The 22,291-nt window shown below is 43.1% G+C and overlaps 1 protein-coding gene across 1 annotated transcript; it reads left to right on the top strand.

Moving 5' to 3' along the window:
• The first annotated feature begins 309 nt into the window (after positions 1–309).
• On the top strand, positions 310–15,497 carry LOC307031455 (uncharacterized protein). The gene is made up of 2 exons (XM_079668586.1): positions 310–749; positions 14,104–15,497. The coding sequence occupies exons 1-2, from the start codon at positions 717–719 to the stop codon at positions 15,229–15,231; spliced, it is 1,161 nt and encodes a 386-aa protein (XP_079524712.1). The 5' UTR covers positions 310–716; the 3' UTR covers positions 15,232–15,497.
• The last annotated feature ends 6,794 nt before the right edge of the window (positions 15,498–22,291 follow it).

The raw sequence follows: 22,291 nt of genomic DNA, 5'->3' as shown, positions 1-22,291 counted from the left end.
AACAGCTCTGTGGTCTTCATCAGGACCCAGTGTCCCCAGAGAGGACCTGAAGCAGCTCTGTGGTCTTCTCAGTGTTTCCAGTTTAAAATAAGGTGTGTGTGTGTGTGTGTGTGTGTGTGTGTGTGTGTGTGTGTGTGTGTGTGTGTGTGTGTGTGTGTGTGTGTGTGTGTGTGTGTGTGTGTGTGTGTGTGTGTGTGTGTGTGTGTGTGTGTGTGTGTGTGTGTGTGTGTGTGTGTGTGTGTGTGTGTGTGTGTGTGTGTGTGTGTGTGTGTGTGTGTGTGTGTGTGTGTGTGTGTGTGTGTGTGTGTGTGTGTGTGTGTGTGTGTGTGTGTGTGGTAGGTAACTCCTTTATGTTACAGGATGAATCCTCAGTTTATTGACTTGTTGTTTCTAGTCTCCTCCTGACTTACAGAGTCCTGGAGCTGTGAGTTTCTCCTCTTCAGTGAAGCAGCTTTATTACTGTCTCCTATTGTCGCAGACAAAGTAGCATTACATGGAAATATTCAAGTAAAGTAAAAGTACCTCTAAATAGTACTTAAGTACAGTACTTGAGTAAATGTACTTAGTTACTTCTCACATCTGCTATGAACCTACGAAGTAGCTGTAGATTAGTTTTGTTGTGTCTGTCGGTTGTATTGAGTTGTCTTGTTTTGTGTCAGCTGTAGTTGTGTTGATTATTTCAGAGACCCATCTGGAGAAGGAGAACTGAGAGCAGCATGGAGGAGAACAAAGAGACCCCTGGAGCTCAGGTCAGTGTGCACTTCCTCACAATATATTCCTAATTCCAGCGTTTCCGCCAGGCAGGCGTCTTGCCGTCATTTGACGCCCTTATTCAGCTCGGAACGCCCTGAACTCGAGCCAAGGGCGTCCAAAAGAGTTTTTATCGCTTGAAGTGACGAAAAAGGACAAGGACATCCCTCTGTTGGAGGGGCAAAGGAGTCTGGTGGGATTCTTTTCACCGCCAGCGAAGCGTGTTCCTGTGCTAGTGGAGCACGCGCGTGAACTGCGAGCGCCGGAGCCTCGCAGCGGCGAAACAGAGGCTCTGGTAAACTGTGGTAACGTGAAGATCCGTTTGGGAGCCGAAAGAGCCGGCTCTTCTTAGTGAGCCGAGCCAAATGATCCGACTCACTAAAAACAGCCGGGATTCCTATCACTAATACGTAAAGAGATAGTATCTATAAGGGACGGCTCAATTCAAAATTCAAGTCCAGGGTTTCCCACACATAGACTTTACTTGGGCCGTCCAGGTTTAACGGCCACCAAAGTATATTTCCCGACCCATTCATTATTATTTTTGTATCCGTCTGCGAGCACGACGCCATCTGCAATCGATTTGCTAGTAGACAATGATCCCTCGCTTGCTGTACCTGTTCGCTCTGCTATCGCGTGGAGGGTCTGCTAACAAGCAACCAACAGAAAGGTTCATGTTAATGTTGTTGCACCTCATGAATGCCTAACACTGTTATCCCCAAATGCCTAACGGCCCGTCCACACACAGGCATGAAAAAAATCTTTCAAAGCTTCGCCCATTCGTTTGAATGGGGTGAGTGACGTAGAAGATTTGTAATCTTCGCCGAACTGCATTGTGGGGAGCGGAGCATGGCTTTGCAAGCATCGTGAGCATCAAAAGTTGAGCAATGTTCAACTTTTGATGCTCCCGATGCTTTCGAAGCTGGCATCAGCCAATCAAATCCCGTTTATGCAAATCCCGCCAGTACAAGCGCTAGCCAATCAAACCGCGTGCAAGCTGGGAGAGCCAGACCGCAGTTCATTTCCTCATATTCCAAACGAGATATTACGGTAGCAAATCACCCGGTTCTTACGACCAGAACTATTTACCGGGATACAAACCGGAGGAACCAGGCATGGAGGGAGGTGGCAGAGACAGTGGGTGAAACTGGTAGGTTTTCGCCTGTTTGGAGAGTTTATATCCAGTTTACTTCGTTTTAACATTGCTATTGCTTTGTATGTCGGGGGCGGGAGATTCATGTGATTGGTTGTTGGTCGCGTTGCTTGCAAAAAATCGCCACGCTTCAGACACGCCCAGCATCAAGATTTTTCAAGATTTTTTTCATGCCTTTGTGTGGCCCCGAACTCGGACAACTAGTAAAAAGGAAAAATGTCTCTGCGCCTGTTTGGGACTATTTTTGGGTTTACTCGTCGCCAGTGACTTCATCCAGCACAACGAGAGACAGAGGCACTTCTTTGGGAATGTTTAAGACGGGGTGAGTGAGTGTTGACATTTTTTAATCCTATGCAACTGGTTGATGGTTTTGTAGTGGAGGTCGGACGGTTTTAAAAACGAAAGCATTAACGTGCTAAACATTCACGCGAGTAATCCAATGAATCAAATGGAAATAAGGTTTTTAACACATGCACGGAATAATATTGCCAAACTAGTTAGTGAATATAGCAAACTTTATTCAATAAGTCAAGTATTTACTCCCGGAAAATGTTTATGTATGATGATATATTGTTAACTTAGCTCACAATGGAAACAACGTCGGACATCTACAAACGCGTCCTGTATCCGATCTCAAAATGTGCCATTTGCACAATGTGTCATGTATGCAGCCCTTGTTTTGCACTTGCGCGCATGTCGCGGCACTTTGCGAGCGTGTACCGGCTCGGGCTGCATTTTAAACCGAACATATAATATACAGTTCGAAACATCTATTTGCCGCCGAATGCCACCTCGCTCAAGTCGACCCAAGTCATACCGTCATATACCGTATTCCACGGTATGATGTCAGCAAGGTATGACGGTATGAAAAAAATGATACCGCCCAAGCCTAATATGAATGCACATTATGGTTAGATAGAGGTTAGAACGTTGTTGTCTACGATTCTTTATTGTCAGATCAAGTCTGAAATGTGACTTGCATCACAGCAGCTCGTTGTGTAACATCAACATAGACACATAAAACAAACACAATACATGAGGAACAAACATCAGTGCATGACATTAAGGATTTTGGCAGATGGCCCTGCTGGCCATCTAAGCTAATTTACAGATGGCCCTGAGCCCAATAGAGATTGCCCTTAAAAATGCGCGCGGACGAAATGACGCACGAAGGGTTTGGGGGGCCTCCCCCTAGAACATTTAGATTTTTGCAGGTCTTAGATGCTGTCTGGTGCATTCTATGAACTGAATTATAAGTTGAACCACCACAATATTACAATTTCAATTGTATTCTTCATTTCACTTGTTTGTGTTTGCTCTCTTGCATGCCCTGCATAGCTATAATAAATACTTAAGTTGTTGGTCAAGACACTTTCCATCTGATGAAGGCAAATGCCTTCCCAGATGTAAAAAAGTAGAAAACATTACATGCAGTTATAACTGCCAAAACAAACATTATTTACGCTATTATGGCCCCTGTTAAAAATGTTTGTAACGTTATCTACTGTAAGTTGGTCGAAGGAATGCCTCCTCATCCGGAAGCTGACCGAGCAGCAGCAGTCGAGAGGAGCCGAGCGCATCCGCGAAGCACACAAAATGGCGACGTCAGAGTTCCCGTTCTAAATCTAAATCTCTTCGGTCAAAATGTCCGGTCAAAATAATTTCCCTTTAGCGCAATACCGCTTCAGTTGTGCCACTTATGTGACAGACAAGAAGAGTATGTGACAGACAAGAGTAGTCAATTCTAATGTGTAACACTTAATGTGGAGAAAGAGATGTCCTGGATGGGTTGATTGTGCGTTGATCTGTTGCTAATGCCTCGGGTTTCCGGTGGGCATGTAAACAAATGCATAATGCTGCGCTATACTTTGTGGCCTCACCCAGTTGCATAGCGACACTTATTGTTTAGGTCACGGTGTCTTTTAATAAGCAGGTAGTCATATCATTAGCTAGAACTAGCTGGATCTGATTGATATGGACATAAACGCGAGTGAAATCTAATCTGACGGGACAGAGAGATCAGCTGCTGCTGATGAGTCGACACGCAGCTCTGCATGATCACATGCAGCGGTGAGCAGACAAAACACACACTTCAGGTTAGAATATCACACGTAGCTATTTTAATTACCTCTCAAACTACCGTAACTAGTTATAGATATGTTTAGTTTCACTGTCGGGTCACTCATTACTGGATCCGCAAGCTGCATGATACTGGCATAATAGATTGCCCGATCGGGCAACCAGCAGGTGAGGCTTCATGGCCCAAGCTAAATACTAGATGGCCCCGGGCCATCGGGCAGCCCTTAATGTCGAGCACTGAACATGTAACATAACAGCAGGATCAGTGAGAGCTGCTCAAAGAGCCTTCAGCGTGCATCTGATCCGGATTCAGCTCTGTGTTTATTGAGAGGATTGACTGGAGCACAAAGGATGCTTCAGGCTGACTTTAGTGAATCTCCATTAGATGGTAGCACTTCAGATTCTCTGTTAGAGCATGCTTTGGGTCCCAGATGATGCTGTTGGACAGCCTCTCAGGTTATTATGGTCTGTGAGTCAGAAAGTCTCTGACAGGGTGACCAACAATCTTTGAGCAGATTTCTAACAGGTGGAGCAGTTTTGCCGAAGTAACAACATGCTCATACCGTTTAGTAAAAACCATGAATTAATGCTTTGACAAGTCTGCAGACAGACGGCAGGCGAGAAACCTTTTAAAATGCGTGTTTTCTGAATGGAGATCGGCTAAGCTAACGTTGTATATGCTCCGACCGTCCACACTCCCAACAACATCCTATACTGACATAGATAAACCAGCGACTGTATTCGCCATGACACAGACAGTCTGTGGTTTGTACTTGTTTCACTTGTGTCTAGTTTCTGAACAGATATGAGGAGCTGTGAGCTCTGAGGGCTAACAGCTAACGGTTGATGTTGGTTGTGTGGTTCACAATGAAGATGACGTCACGGCTCCACCTACACTGCGTTACTATAGTTACTGCCCCAGTTTCTAAACTGTATTGGAAACGCAGGATAAAGTGAGCCTGGCCTACCAAGGCCTACCTATACCGTACTAAGCAGTGCGAGGCCCTGCCGTGGAAATGCGCCATACGTGGATGTCATTGAAGACCTTTACAAGAGCAGTCGCAGAGCTGTGGTTTGGAGGAAAGCCTGACCGGAACACATCCAAACAGCTATTTAAATGCAAGAAGTTACTCAACTGTTGAAAAACAACTTTTTCAATGATTTTACCTAGAAATGGGAGGTTTGATATGGGCCTGTAATTGTTCATTACTGAAGCATCTAGATTATTCTTTTTTAAGAGCGGTTTAATGACTGCAGTTTTCAGAGCCTGTGGAAAAACACCTGAGTGAAGAGACTTGTTTACTATGTGAAGTAGATCTGAGGCCATGCAAGCAAAAACATCTTGGAAAAATCCTGTTGGAATAATATCAAGGCAGCAGGTGGAGGATTTTAGAAGTTGTATAATGTCCTGGTTTTTATCATTAGTCTGATGGAACTGTGTCATGGTGTTTGAATTGAATTTTAGGTGGACACAGAGACAACACCTTTGCTGTACCTGATGCAGAGGCACTGACTGCTTGCCTGATTTTCTGAATTTTGTCAGTGAAGAAGGCAAAATCATTGCAGGCCCTGGTGGATAGAAGTTCAGAGGCTACTGCCACTGGGGGGTAGGGCTGTACCCGAATAATCAAATATCCGAATATTCGTTCGTTGGAGTACTATTCGGGTTTCAATTTCGTTATTCGGATATTCGTTTTGTTTGTTTTTTCCGGGGTTTTTTTCAAATGAGAATTTATTGAAATCTCCAATATCAACGTAAGAGCTTGTTCGGGGGGTGCTAACACTTAACCATAAACATTATCGTTTACTTTCTCCGTCTTTATATGTAGATATTACTTTTCTCTGTCACGTTGTTTCCAAAGCAACAACAACTTCCTGTCAACAGCGCTACCTCTCCTTCAAAATAAAAGCATGTCCATAAATAGGAAGCCAAGCCAAATTACACTTAGGACATATACAACTGCAACGAAAGTAACAAACACAATGCGATATCCTTTTCAATTTCAAAGAACACAAATTGGGTTGATAACTATAAAACAACAATACTGTAGAATAACAAATTGTATGCCGTGAATACACCAAAATACACGTGTTGAAGCGGTTCGCTGCTGATTACTACGCCCCCCCCCCCCGCTGGCCGAATATTCGAATATTCGCTGCTGATTACTACCGAATATCCGGAGCCCGAAAAATGGTATTCGGAACAGCCCTACTGGGGGGTTAGTTAGTCTGTCGACAGTAGCAAACAAGGCACGTGCATTGTTTTTGTTTTTGGCAATTATGTCAGAGAAGAAAGACTGTCGGGCAAATTTCAATTCCAAATTATAAAGGCCAAGTCTCTCTTTATAGATTTCAAAATGAACCTGGAGATTTGTTTTTCTCCACATACGTTCAGCTTTTCAACACTCTCTTTTTTCTGTTCTCACGGTCATGGCCTTTCTCCATGAAGATATTTTCTTGCCAGTCACTTCCTTTACCTTAGTTGGAGCTGTGGCATCTATAACATTTTTATTGTTGAATTAAAATGATCTACTAGCTCATTTAGTGAGATGTTACAGGGGCAAGTGTGGAACAAACATTCAGAGTAAACATTTCCCTAGTATTTTCAGTTAAATATCGCTTTGTGGTTACCTCTTTTTGAACATTTGTGTGAACAGAAATAGAGCTCTCAAAGGAATGATCAGAGAGTGCAACATCAGTCACCACAACCCCAGAGATATTCAGACCCTTTGAGATCCTTAAGTCCAGAGTGTGCCCCTTATTGTGCGTGGGCTCCGTCACATGCTGAGTCAGTCCATAGTTATCAAGACAGCCCCTCTGTCCTGGGGGTTGTCAACATGGATGTTAAAATCACCAACAATGACTAGATTGTCAAAGTCAAAACACACTATAGACAGCAGCTCAGTAAAGTCATCAAAAGAAGCTAAAAGAAGCGAGTAAAGAGCACAGCTGAACTCCCACAGCCCTGGGGGGCCCCTACATTGGTTGTGATGGCAGATGACAGGGTTTTGTTAACCTTCACAAGTTGCTCTCTACTGGTGAGGAAAGCAGCATACCAGTAAATCAGGTATGGATTTACTTCCATTTTGGCAATTTTTGACACCAAGATGTCTGCTTGTATTGTGTTGCTGCTGAGAAGTCTAGGAAGAGGCCTCTTGCATAGGTGTGACGTTTATCTAAATGTTTAGTGATGATATGAACCATAGTAGCAACAGTACCACCCCCTTGCTTATAGGCAAATTGGTATAGATCAAGTATTTCTTGTCCGTCACAATAGGTTTAGCTGAAGAGGTCATGGTTCTCATGGTGTCCCACACTTTTTTGGGGTCTTTGGCTTTAAAAGCATTTCCCAAAAGCTCTCTGTGTGCCAGTTTTGATTCCCTCAATTTGACTTTCAGTTCTTTCTCTAAGTGCTCCGATAGCTATTTTCCTGTTTTTTATAACTTTTTTTAATGTCCTTAGTCACATATGATTCATTACTTGCATAGATTTGTATTTCTTTAGTGGGAACACAGAAGTTAATATAGTCTTTAGGGATGCTCGGATCGATCGGTCACCGATCGAGATCGGCCGATACTCACACTCTACCGATCGATCGGTGCTCTCTAAACATGCCGATCGCATGACGTAAAATCATAGACTGTATATATATCTGGTTGACTTCCCTTCAGTTTGGTCTTATACACTGGTATCATATTCACAACATTATGATCAGAGTTCAGTATTGGTGGTCTGTATTTAGACACATAAGAGGTTTCTCAATACTGAAATTTCCCCTCCTCGACTCCTCGGTCCTCCGGTAGTGACCCGGTAATGAATTTCAGCGCGCCATTTTGAAGGACATGTCTTTTCTCTAAATAAGGATCGAGTATCGAGGAGGCTCTCTGGAGGAGCTCTAACCGAGGAGACACTGATGGGTCCTCCACGGATGCATTTCCGGGAACGGTGGAGGCGTGATGCACGGCCGGACTTATCTCAGCCAATGACAGCTCTGCATGCATCCCCTGGATATTATTTTAGAAACTGCTTTCATCACGTTGCGATGTTTCCAGAGAGAACAGCTGTGAGGTCCGTGCAGAAAGCAGAGCAGTGTGTATAATAGGGGTGTAACGGTTCACAAACATTTCGGTTCGGTACCTACCTCGGTTTTTAGGTCACGGTTCGTTACGTTTTCGGTACAGCAGAAAAAATTATCAAATAACATATATATATATATTTGTATTATTATTAAACTTTGAATAATGTATTAACTCAAATAAATATAAAATATAATAAAAGAAACATTAAGGTGCAGCATTTTGATGAACTGTAATAATCTGTATTTGAACTTTACTGCACTAGTACTCACACAACATAAACTATTAGTTTTGGGTTTTTAATTATTATTAAACTGAATATTCACTCAAATAAATACAAAATATAATAAACATTAAGGTGCAGCATTTCGATGAACTGAAATAATCTGTATTTGAACTTGCAACATAAGGATATTTGGCGTTTGTAATAGCTTTGGCTCGGTCTAAACTTTTTGCGAGTGGTGGAGGCTTAAATGCTAGCGGGAGTTGGGTTTGCACTTCAGTCTTTTGGTACCGGTGATATTCACGTTCGGGTGATGCCTTTTTAAATGAGTGCAAGTTTGATGTATTGCCAGCCGCGTAACAATTGTTAGTTGAACAATGCCGACAAACAGCTTTGGTTCGGTCCACCTGTCTTTGCCTGTCATCCTTGTACGTAACTGCAAAACCAAAATGTTCCCAAACCGGAGACTTCAATGATGCTGAAGGATTTTCGAGCTCAACTTTATTTGCGTTCGCCATTTCGCTAGTTCCTCAAATGACTGACTAAATTTGAACGCATCCCTCTGACCAGCTCTCATAGTATGCCTCTCGTCCAATTAAATGACTTGCTCGCTCTGACGCGTTGAACCCAATGTGAGCAAATTACTCTGAATGCTGAGGAAACCTGAGATTGATTCCAAGAAGTTGTTCACGTTCTCAATTTTTTTACGTTTAACGGTATGTTCGTTCGGTACACACGTGAACCGAACGGTACGGGTACGTATACCGTTACACCGCTAGTGTATAATATATATCACTCAGTATAACAGGCCTACTCTCTTTATTTGCTTTAGTCGATATTTTTCTAAGACCATTTAGTGCTTCACATAATAAAATACACAACGGCTGTAGCCTGATTATGCTTTACGAGCTGTAGTAGGTGTGTGTGGTACAGTGTGTAGGTGTGTGTGGGGTACAGTCTGTGTGTGTGTTGTACTGTGTGTGTTTTAAAGTGTGTGTTGTACAGTGCGTACGGCGGACCGACGGGTCTCAGTTGGTTTGGTGTCCTCTTTTAATAGCCTATGTGTAAATACAACTTTTGGCCCGTAATTGAAATTCCCCATTTCAGCGACCAGAGAGAGGGGGGGGGGATATATCCAGTCTCCGATTGTGTTACGTCATTATGAGAGTGCTCTCATACTTGTTTGATTCTGAAATTGTATATATTTATATAAATGTGTGTGTGTCCGCATCTGTAGCCTGTTATTGTCTCATTATACCGCACTGTGAATGAATTCAAAGTAAATATATAAGTCATCATGAACACATCTGCCTTTGGATAGACCTGGTAAGCCCAAACGTGTAGTTCGGGTGAACTGGGAACGTCTGGAGGAGGCCCAAGTTCAGGAGGCCTTCAACTCACACCTCCGGCGGAGCTTTTCGGGCATTCCTGTGGAGGTTGGGGACATTGAACCAGAGTGGTCGGTGTTCAAAGCCTCTATTGCCGAAGCCGCGGCGGGGAGCTGTGGTCTCAAGGTCCTAGGTGCCTCAAGGGGCGGTAACCCTCGAACCTCCTGGTGGACACCGGTGGTCAGGGAAGCCGTCCGACTGAAGAAGGAGGCCTTCAGGGATTTGTTATCCCGGGGGACTCCCGAGGCAGTTGCAAGGTACCGACAGGCCCGAAGGGCAGCAGCCTCAGCCGTGGCCGAGGCAAAGCAGCGGGTGTGGGAGAAGTTCGGAGAAGACATGGAAAAAGACTTTCGGGCGGCACCAAAGTTGTTCTGGAAAACTGTCCGACACCTCAGGAGGGGGAAGCAGGGAACCATCCAAGCTGTGTACAGTAAGGATGGGACGTTGTTGACCTCAACTGATGGAGTGTTAGGGCGTTGGAAGGAGCACTTTGAGGAACTCCTGAACCCGACAACTCCGCCCTCTATGTTAGAGGCAGAGCTGGAGTATGAAGGGGGATCGACACCAATCTCCCGGGGGGAGGTCACTGAGGTCGTCAAACAACTTCACAGTGGCAAAGCCCCGGGGGTGGATGAGATCCGCCCAGAAATGCTGAAGGCTCTGGGTGTTGAGGGACTGTCATGGTTGACACGTCTCATCAACGTTGCGTGGAAGTCGGAAACAGTACCGAAGGAGTGGCAGACCGGAGTGGTGGTTCCCCTTTTCAAAAAGGGGGATCAGAGGGTGTGTGCCAATTACCGAGGCATCACACTACTCAGCCTCCCCGGGAAAGTTTACTCTAAGGTACTCGAAAGGAGGGTCAGGCCGATTGTCGAACCTCAGATTGAGGAGGAACAATGCGGATTCCGTCCTGGTCGTGGAACGACGGATCAGCTTTTTACTCTCGCAAGGATCCTGGAGGGTGCCTGGGAGTATGCTTATCCAGTCTACATGTGTTTTGTAGACTTGGAGAAGGCATATGACCGGGTTCCAAGGGAGTCACTGTGGGAGGTGCTGCGGGAGTATGGGGTGAGGGGGTCTCTACTCAGGGCCATCCAATCTCTGTACTCCCAAAGCGAGAGCTGTGTCCGGGTCCTCGGCAGTAAGTCGGACCCATTTCAGGTGAGGGTTGGCCTCCGCCAGGGCTGCGCTTTGTCACCAATCCTGTTTGTAATATACATGGATCGGATTTCGAGGCGTAGTCGTGGGGGAGGGGGTCTGCAGTTCGGTGGACTAAGGATTGCACCACTGCTTTTTGCAGATGATGTGGTTCTGATGGCTTCATCGGTCTGCGACCTTCAGCACTCACTGGATCGGTTCGCAACCGAGTGTGAAGCGGCTGGGATGAGGATCAGCACCTCCAAATCTGAGGCCATGGTTCTCAGCAGGAAACCGATGGACTGTCCACTCCAAGTAGGGAATGAGTCCTTACCCCAAGTGAAGGAGTTCAAGTATCTCGGGGTCTTGTTCTCGAGTGAGGGAACAATGGAGCGTGAGATGGGTCGGAGAATCGGAGCAGCGGGAGCGGTACTGCAGTCTCTTTACCGCACCGTTGTGACGAAAAGGGAGCTGAGCCAAAAGGCAAAGCTCTCTGTCTACCGGGCCATTTTCGTTCCTACCCTCACCTATGGTCATGAAGGATGGGTCATGACCGAAAGAACGAGATCGCGGGTACAAGCGGCCGAGATGGGTTTTCTCCGCAGGGTGGCTGGTGTCTCCCTTAGGGATAAGGTGAGAAGTTCGGTCATCCGGGAGGGACTCGGAGTTGAACCGCTCCTCCTTCGCGTCGAAAGGAGCCAGTTGAGGTGGTTCGGGCACCTAGTTAGGATGCCACCTGGGCGCCTCCCTAGGGAGGTGTTCCAGGCACGTCCAGCTGGGAAGAGACCAAGGGGTAGACCTAGAACCAGATGGAGGGATTATATCTCTTCTCTGGCCTGGGAGCGCCTTGGGATCCCCCAGTCAGAGCTGGTTGATGTGGCCAGGGAAAAGAAAGTTTGGGGCTCTCTGCTGGAACTGCTACCTCCGCGACCCGACCACGGATAAGCGGGAGAAGATGGATGGATGGATGGATGAACACATCTGTCCATCAGACAGAGGGCTGCTGTGTCTCCTGTCCTCATTAATGGACGTCTCTTTAAAATGACCGCTCAGAGGAGTGGAGTTCTCATTTCTCTAACCGCCTGCTGCTTCCCCTCTCTCCTCGGTTCCCCTCCCTCAGTTCCCCTCCTCAGTCCTCCGCTCGCATCTCCTGTGGGCGGGACTAAGTATCGAGGATAGGAGTCGAGGAGGGGAAATTTAAGTATTGAGAAACCTCTATTGGCTCCTTTATCATTAACAAAGCATTTGTCCAGGATATTCTCTTTCCTGCTGTGATCCCTAACATACTGCTGGAACCCAGGTAACACAGTCTCCAGGCGACATTGCTTCAGGTCCCAGAGCATTATTGCCAGTGGCTGAGTTGTAGCTCGTGAACACAGTGTCCTCTGCCGCTGGGAGGCACATAAACAACAAACAGTAAAATACACCCGAATTCTCTGGGCAGATAAAAGGGTCTTAACGTCATGCCGAGAATTTCTATGTTGGGATTGCAGGTTTTACATTTGGCTGAGTATGATCGGCACTACAGATCATTAATATACACACAAATACCGCCTCTTCTGGTTTCCCCCGAGTTCGCATCACTGTCTGCTCGAACAAGGGTGAATCCAGGTACTTCAAAGAGAGATTCAGGCTTTGTAGATTGTAGCCAACTTTCCGTGAAACATAATAAAGAGGCCTCAAGAAATTCATGACGGTACCTTGTGTATGTCCTTAGTGTGTCCACGTTGTTGCTTAATGAGCGCAGGTTTGTGAGAATGATGGATGGAAGTGGTGGCCGGCTGAATCTCTGCCGTAGGCGATTCTGAACGCCTCCGCTCCTTCCTCATCTCTTTTTCCTGGTGTTTCTAACCGGCTCCCGAGGGATTTCATCCAATATCGAAGAGCACAGGTGGCTTGGTGTATTCGTAGGAAGCCGATCGCATTTTAGCTCTAGCATAGCCTCGCGGCTGTAGCAGCGTAGAGGCCGGGGCTCCTCGCCATACCTGTTCGTGCTGTCACTCAGGTGTGTCTTGGAAAGTTGAATGGCCAGACATGTTCTGCAGAAGGCAAATGTAATCCACAGGATCAAAAGCATGGTCTCTCAAAATGACGTTTCATACAGACACAATAAAGTTTAGACAATAATTAGACCAAAAAAACTAAAACAAGACGAACGGAGCATACTGAGACTCGCAGTGACAGGATGCCGTCTCCCTCTGTCTCCTGAATACCAGGGGTGGGAGTAAGTCATCCATGTGCAAGTCTCAAGTTACTGGGGTGAGAGTCAAGCAAGTCAAGTCCTACGAAATTCTGATGAATAACCCCAGTTTCCGCATTTAAATCAGTTAAAAGACAGTGGTTATGAAACTAGGGTTTTATTTTCAACATTAACAACAATGAAGAGTGGGGTTCTGAAATCATAAAACAGGCAATAGGGGGAATAATTGGGCAGTATAGTGTGTGTGTGTGTGTGTATAGAGGTGCGTGTGGTTAAAACGTAGCAGCCTGCGGTCGCTCGCTAGCTGTTCTAATGAAGGTAAACACAGTGAAGGCACAGCTCTTTGCGGCTGGTACTGCTCTTCTGAGATTCTGCTGAGTTACACGTTACTGCCTCCTGGTGCTGCAGAGATTTCATGAAGTGAAGGAGGTTTTTCTTCTATAAAACAGCTGTGGGCAGCAGATACTGAGTCACAGACTCTCCTGTGTTGCCGATCTGGTGCTTGAACAAATAACTCTACACCCCTGGTCGAAATGTCCCTAAAATGAAGTCCGAGTTTGAAATATATCTCAAATAATGTATGTATTTCCCCACATAAACATAACAGTCTGCAATGAAACGGCTGTCTCCTGTGCGCTCCACTTCCTACTTTCTACTGCGAACGAGATACTTTCTCTTTTCTTTTTTTTTCATTGCCCTCTAGGGGCTTAGTAAATGCAAATATTTTATTTTAAAAAGTAAAGTCCTTTCGAGTCATCTGTCTCAAGCCTAAGTCAAGTCTCAAGTCATGAATTCAAAGTCAAGTCGAGTCTTTTATCAATGTTAGTCAAGCAAGTCTCAAGTCAAAAAATATGCGAGTCAAGTCATGTGACTCGAGTCAAGTCATCTGACTCGAGTCCCCCACCTCTGGTATATACTTTGGTTAGAATATTGCTGTATTACTGTATCAAATATAATACAAATATAATAAACACAAACAGTTGATAAGTAGTATTTTGTTAACTCAAGGTTTATATTAAGTGAGTTTTTATTGTGTTAACTTGTGTATTTATGCTTTTTAGATTGACTTTCTCTCTTTCTCTGTCCGTCTGTTCTAGAAACCGAAAGGAAGAGAGAGACGTCACAGCTGTCAGCAATGTGACAAATCCTTTACAACATCTGAACATTTAAAGAGCCACCTGCATATTCACACGGGAGAAAAACCATATAGCTGTGAAGAGTGTGGGAAAACTTTCACTACATCAGGTGCTCTCAAATCACATCAACGTATTCACACTGGAGAAAAACCTTACAGCTGTGAAGAGTGTGGGACAACTTTCACTACATCAGGTGCTCTTAAATCACATCAACGTATTCATACTGGAGAAAAACCGTACAGCTGTGAAGAGTGTGGGACAACTTTCACTAGATCAAGTGATCTCAAATCACATCAACGTATTCATACTGGAAAAAAACCTTACAGCTGTGAAGAGTGCGGGACAACTTTCACTACATCAAGTTATCTCAAAACACATCAACGTATTCATACTGGAGAAAAACCATACAGCTGTGAAGAGTGTGGGACAACTTTCACTAGATCAAGTCATCTCAAAACACATCACCGTATTCATACTGGAGAAAAACCATACAGCTGTGAAGAGTGTGGGACAACTTTCACTAGATCAAGTCATCTCAAAACACATCACCGTATTCATACTGGAGAAAAACCGTACTGGTGTGAAGAGTGTGGGAAAACGTTCACGAGATCAGATGCTCTCAAATCACATCTTCGTGTTCATACTGGAGAAAAACCATACAGCTGTGAAGAGTGTGGGGCAACTTTCACTACATCAAGTTATCTCAAAATACATCAACGTATTCACACTGGAGAAAAACCGTACTGGTGTGAAGAGTGTGGGAAAACGTTCACTACATCAAGTAATCTCAAAACACATCACCGTATTCATACTGGAGAAAAACCATACAGCTGTGAAGAGTGTGGGACAACTTTCACTACATCAAGTGCTCTCAGATCACATCACCGTATTCATACTGGAGAAAAACCGTACTGGTGTGAAGAGTGCGGGACAACTTTCACTACATCAAGTTATCTCAAAACACATCAACGTATTCATACTGGAGAAAAACCTTACAGCTGTGAAGAGTGTGGGAAAACTTTCACTACATCAAGTCATCTCAAAACACATCACCGTATTCATACTCGAGAAAATCCGTACTGGTGTTAAGAGTGTGGGAAAACAATTTCTTAAAGTATTCACCTTAAAGGCCATGAGCGAGTTTCACTGTTCATTAATCTGCCGAGTAGTTAATGTTGTGACTTTAAACTTTGATTGGGATGTTTTTGATAGTTCCTGTTGAGTTAGCAGTCTGTTCTGGTCTAAAAGAACCAATGATTCATGTATCTAGAACATATTTACAATGTTTTCAGTTTGATCCTATTCTCTTGTTGAAATGATCAGACTAGCAAAAATAAAATGGCCTTAGAAACAGACTCGCAACCCTGCATATCTGTTGTGTTTTGCAGCATATTATAAAAATGTCATTCCCTTATTTTCAAATACCACAGGTTGTGTAGTGATGTATTTGAGGTGTACTGTCCACATTGCAGACCTGAAGTCGTGCAGTCAATGTATGCAAAGTGTTAAGGACCTTGGTCTCTGAGACTCAAAAAGGCCTTTCTCGCCTACCTGTCCACTTTGCATACCTGAGATCCTGCAGTCATTTCTCAAAGATGGTGTGGCATATAGGGTGGTGCAATATCCTGATAAGACTGTATTATAGTGGAAATCTGAAATCCTAGAAAACAAGATAACATTAGGATAATCAATTTATACAACCCATGTCCAAATCTAACCACTGATATATTTAAAGAAATAGCAGGAAATAAACATAGGAAGGAAGTTTGGTGTGGTGATTTCAATGCACACAACAGTCTATGGGGCAGCAACCATACAGACAGTAACGGAAATATAGTGGAAGAAATGCTGGAGGAAAGAACACTGGTATGCCTTAATGATGGACATGGCACAAGAGTAGATGTCCACAGGGGGAAAGTCTCATGCCTGGATCTGACATTAGTGTCAAACTGTTTGGTTCATACATGCAAATGGTTTGTTTTGAATAACTCCACTGTAGGAAGTGACCATTATCCAGTGCTTACTAAAATGAATAATAATGTATATATGCAGGAAGGAGGTGTAATAACCAGGCGGTGCTTTGCTAAAGCCGATTGGGGGAAATGTAGGATATGGTGTGAGGAGTCGGTACACCTGCTAACATCAGAGGGAAGCATAGAGGTCATTACAAGCCAAATAACATAACATATACTAAATGCAGTAGAGAACAGTATACCCAAAGCACCAACCAAGGGTAGGAAGAAAGTGGTGCCATGGTGGAATGAGGAATGCAGCAGGGCTAATAAAGAGCGAAACGATGCATTTAGAGAATTAAAGAAAGACATGACACAAAATAATGTTATAGAGTATCAAAGGAAAAGGGCAGCTGCTCGAAGGACAATTAAATATACACAAAAGAGAACATGGAGAGAATTGTGGTCTACCATTGGCAGAGGAGTAACATTAGGTGATGTCTGGTCCATGTTTAAGCAGATGAGTGGGAAAAGGAAATCCATTAAAATTCCAGCTTTGGTTGATGGGGAGAGGCTGGCAGTGACAGATAAAGAGAAGGCAGGTATGTTAGGAAGGACACTTGCAGCAGTACATAGTGGGGAGCATCTCAGTGATATCCATAGGCAGCAAAAACAGCAGTTACTAGCAGAGAATGAGAACGTGAAGGAGAAGAGACAGGATAATAGGTCAGCTCTTGATGTGGAATTTACAATGTCAGAACTCAAAATAGCCTTACAAGGTACAGGATATACCACCCCAGGACAAGACCAGCTATGTTTAGACAGTTACCTATGGAAACTATGAAAATGGTGCTGAGTCTTTTCAATAAAATCTGGAGAGAAGGAGATATGCCAAGTGTGTGGAAAACAGTAATCGTGCTACCATTCAATAAGCCAGTGAAAGATACAGCTAACCCTAGTAACTACAGACCAATAGCTCTTACATCACACCTATGTAAATGGATGGAAAAGATCATTGTCGGTAGGCTCTCACATGTACTGGAACAGAAAGGGCTACTGAGTAGTTTTCAGAGCGGATTTCGTAAAGGGCGTTCCACAATAGATGCGTTAGTAAGAGTGAGTAACGATGTGGAAAAAACATTGAAAATGAAAGAGATAATGGCAATAGTGTACTTTGACATTGAAAAGGCGTATGACTCTATGTGGAGGGATGGGCTACTGATCAAATTGGGTAGAATGGGTATTGGAGGGAGAATGTTCAATTGGGTAAGGGCCTTTTTAACAGACAGGACATTTAGAGTAAAGGTTGGAGCAGATATTTCCAATTATTTTGAAATAGGAAATGGTATTCCCCAAGGGAGTGCAGCCAGTCCAATATTATTTAACATCATGATTAATTATATATTTACATGCTTTGACACATGCATCCAATCGGCTCTGTACGCAGATGATGGGGCTATTTGGATGAGGGGAAGAAATGCCCCATACGTAATGGAGAATATAGCTAGAGCGATTAAAAAAGTGGCGAGGTGGTCATATAACTGGGGATTCAAAATGTCAGAAAGCAAGTCATGCTACATGGTATTTACTAGGGATGCACCGAATATTCGGCCACCGAAAATAGTTAAAAAGGCCCTTTCGGTTTTCGGCCTAAAGTCAGAGAACAGGGTTACGTTGATCATACTCCGCTTATTTGTCCGGGTGTTTTGATTTCAAGTGGTGGAGTAATCCCGAAGTGGTGAAAGTCTTTGCAGTTACACCCCCTCGAGAAATGTCAGCTGAACACGTTTTACAAATCGCAATCTGCGGCTCTTTCTCTGATATTATAAAATATCTCCAAGAAGCAGACATGTTAGGCTTGTTTGAGATGCGTTGCGGCTCGCCTCGAAAGTAGACGATCGCAGCTCAAAAAGCTCGCCTGAAGTCTATTGTTGTTGCACAGATTACAGGTACTGAGACAACGAAATGCAGTTTATTTTCTAACCAGGAGTGCAACAAGCAGTAAAGTGAAAAGTAATGTACACAATCTAGAATAAAATATAGAATGAATTGAATGATGAATAAACAGTGAGGGGTATGAATACACACAGCAGCCTGTGAGCAGTATGAACAGTGTGTATGAATATGCTAAGATGTATAAAGTATGAAAACGGTAAGCAGTGCAAGTATAGTATAACATATGTAGATATTAATTTCATGATAAACATTGTGGAACACTGATGAAAAATGTTAATGGAGGGGGCGACGTAAAACTGACACCAAACAACAACAGACTTTTGCCGAGCCAATTGGAGAGCTTCATCAGCAGCACGGGGTAAAACCCACCAATGAGCGCTCAGCTGGAGATACCAGCGAGTCCTTTCCCATCAAGCATTTTGCTTCCGCAGCCCGTGGAGAGGAACTGCGCCGCCTCGCCGCGCCTCGCTCTCAAGGCTGCGGGCGTCTTTGTCCCGCGAGATTTCAACGTCTCATGTGATCGAGCCTCCAGAGCAAGTCGGACAAAATGACTAACCATCATGCAACGCACGAACAAGACGTTGATCGAAATTGCGCAGGTCTGCGCAGGTCTCGCTTGTCTCAAACAAGCCTGTTGGCTGTGAGCCAGCTGCGAGCATGGTCGCGCGCCTTGCTTGTCGCTGCGTTTTGATTACGTCATCACAACAACACGTTAGGTTACCAAACTTATAGCTGCATTTGTTGTTGTTGAAGGCCTGGCTGTTACAGTCTTTATCTACACTATTTTGTTGTAGGCCTACTGGCCTAGATGTTTATGCAGTTTTAAAGCACCTTGGCTTTGTTCTGAATGCACTTTGTTGTAGTTATCCTACAGAGAAAAGAAAATGCACTTGACTTGGAATTAATGTACTGTATGCATTCAAAAGTGCTGAATAAATGTTTTATGGACCCATAATAGTGATTATTATTTAAGTTAAGTTTTGCCATAATCATGTCTTTTTCCATAATCAGGTAGCTGAACAACATTGGTAAAAAATGTATACATTATATATATATTTATATATATATTTCTATTTCTATTAATCATTTTCGGCATTCGGTTTTCGGCCAACTGTTTCCTATTTTCGTTATCGGCTGTGTATTGGAGCGATAAAGTCATCCCCTATCAATGCAGTTCTGATAGAAGTACGAGAGACGCCTCTGGAGATCAGAAGAGAGAGGCTTGCTCTGTCATACTGGGTCAGGCTACAAGGAAGTGGAGAAGAAAATATTTCAAACAGAATATTACAGGATTGCTGGGAATATGCAAAATTCCAGGGACGTGGGTTTGGCTGGATGAGTAAGGAAAGAACGAGGGCATATGGAGTGGAGAATATCACGCTTGCCAAAGCAACCCCATTTAGCAGTGTTCCCCCATGGCTGTTCCCAGAAGCTAAAATAGATGTGAGTATTGTAGAAAGGAAAAAAGAGTGGCAAATAAATGAAGTGGGAATTAAAACGAGTATCTGAACGAAAAGTACTACAATTACCTACAAATGTATACAGATGGTTCTAAGAACAAGGAAGAGTGTGTTGGAGTTGGCATATACATCCCAGACTTTAAAATATCTATTTTAAAAAGAACGTCTGATCAATTATCAGTGTATACAGCAGAAATGCTTGCTGTAATAATAGGATTGCAGTGGGTTGAAGAGGTCAGACCAGATAGGGTGGTGATATGCACAGATTCATTGTCCATATTACAAAGCATACAATCAACAACAACTACTAGGGAAGACATTCTCATAGAACTGAATCAGAGCCTGTTAAGACTGCACATAAGCGGCATAGATCTGCAGTTCTGCTGGGTGCCTGCTCATGAGGGGGGGAAAGGGAACGAGTGTGCATGAGGGGGTGAAAGGGAACAAGTGTGCTGATAAATTACTAAAAAGTGCACAACAAAAGCAAATAACATTACCAGTTCAACTTGGTAAAGGAGAAGGAAAAGCAGTAATTAAGAAGAAAGGGATGGAGATCTGGCAGAAAGAAAGACCAGAAAGGCAAGGACTATCATAAAGTACAAAAGACAATTACAATTAATATTCATAAAGAAAGAAATAGAAGGGAGGAAATCATGATGACTAGACTCAGAATAAATCACACAGCTTTGAATGGTACGCTGTGGGTCATGGGGAAAAGTGACAGTAACAAGTGTGGGAACTGTGCAGTAAAAGAAGATGTAGAACATATCTTGTTACACTGTGACATCTATAAAGCTGAAAGAGAAAAACTAAAGGATGAAGTTTTAGAGGCAGAGAGGGAGTGGAGTGTGGTTGGTGTTTTGGGAACAAAAGGAGAGGGAGTAAGAGCTACCAGAAAGCCACTGTTTCAATTCTTGAGTGAAACTGGGGTAGGAAAAAGAATTTAACATTAGGTCAGGAAAGAACATAGATTTGTTTTTTGTTTTATTTATTTCATGGTTGTATTGATTTATTTATTTATTTGTAATTTAATTTTGATTAGAGCATAAGTTAAAGAGTTGGAATGATGTGATGATACATACTCATGGACAGTAGGTGGCGGTATGCACGTTTTAAGTTGTTTGCAATCCGCTAAAAAGCAAGAGAAGAAGAAGAAAAGCAAGAGAAGAAGAAGAAGAATAAACCGAGAGAAGAAGAAGAAAAAGAAGAAGAAAAAGAAGAAGAAGAAGAAGAGGTGGTGAGTGGATTAAACACACGCAGAGGTTTCATTAAGTGTATTTACACCTGTTTGCTTAGTTTACAGTTAATCACGAATCAGAAGTAATCTTTTTTAACACAGCTGTAATATTGGAAGAAAGAAACTCACAAAAAAACTTTAAAATGTGCGCCAAAAATAGTCTCAAATTATCTTTAAATAAATGCTAAAAGCTATTGGCTAACAGCTACAGTCTAAAAGCCATCGGCTAACAGCTACAGTCTAAAAGCTAAAGTCTAACATGCAACGTCTAAAAGCTATCGGTTAACAGCTAAATTCTTAAAGCTAACAGCTAACAGCTAACAGCTACAGTTATTATTCCAGTTCGGCTCTGGGTGAGTAACAGTTGATTTGTAATGCTAAGCTGACTTTATTTTAGTTATTTATTACACCAGTTGTCTTTAAGACAGTTTGAGTTGTTGTGTTGGTGCTCTTTACCATAGATATAGTTTTAAATATATGCTTATTTTTCCCATTGAAGTTTTCAATATATAGCATTTTTCCCATTGAAATGAATGGGGTTCTTCAGTTAGCAGCTAACGCTAAGCTAAGCGACGGTTTAGCTCATTAGATAAATACATATACTTTATTAAAATAATTATTTACCTTAAACTTAGAAATGATTGTGTCACAGCAGAAGTGTTTTCAGGCATTACGCAAGTTAAGCATATTTAAAAGATACAATAAGATATAATAAAAATGAAGCATTAGCAGCAAGTTTACACACGGGACACATATCACTAGAGTATCTAAAGAATACACAATATACAGAAAATACTGTATACATGGAGTACATTAAACAGTCTTACTTGCTAATGTTTGCTTTCTGTGTTAACTTAGTGATAGTTAATGACACAGATAGCGTTATAACCGTGGTTCAAACAACCGTTATTGTCACTTTTTATGTGAATAAAGTCATTTTAATCAAATAAAAGTGAACAAACTGTAAGTTAGAATGTAAGTTGCGACACAGATTATGATGAATTATATCTAAATATTTGTATTGTATTAATAATAATTTATACAGAAAACCAACTTGTTATCGTAATGGTTAAAGTCATTTGCATGTAATGTTAATAACTATCTGACCTTTGTATCATTTTCTCCTCTGCTTAACATCACATTTACTAAATGGATCAATTTGGAACATGTTTACGTCACAGCAGCATAGATGAGACAAGGCACTGCACATGATGTGATAAAACACTAAATATAAGCATCTAAAAATGGAACATATCATTGAATAAACTTTTTGAATTCCTCATCTTAACTCCTGACAGTTTTCCACCTGAAGCAGCTCTGTGGTCTTCATCAGGACCCAGTGTCCCCAGAGAAGACCTGAAGCAGCTCTGTGGTCTTCATCAGGACCCAGTGTCCCCAGAGAAGACCTGAAGCAGCTCTGTGGTCTTCATCAGGACCCAGTGTCCCCAGAGAGGACCTGAAGCAGGTCTGTGGTCTTCATCAGGACCCAGTGTCCCCAGAGAGGACCTGAAGCAGCTCTGTGGTCTTCATCAGGACCCAGTGTC

The sequence above is a fragment of the Notothenia rossii genome (genome assembly GCF_949606895.1).
Source record: "Notothenia rossii genome assembly, chromosome: 3".
Taxonomy (NCBI): Eukaryota; Metazoa; Chordata; class Actinopteri; order Perciformes; family Nototheniidae; genus Notothenia; species Notothenia rossii.
This window is presented reverse-complemented; position numbering and strand designations above follow the sequence as displayed.

What these genes read in the sequence shown, in the direction of transcription:
- LOC307031455 (XM_079668586.1), top strand. Translation starts at nt 717, where the DNA reads ATGGAGGAGAACAAAGAGACCCCTGGAGCTCAG. An exon ending in AAGAGACCCCTGGAGCTCAG is followed by an intron (nt 750 to 14,103) that starts GTCAGTGTGCAC and finishes CGTCTGTTCTAG; the next exon opens with AAACCGAAAGGAAGAGAGAG.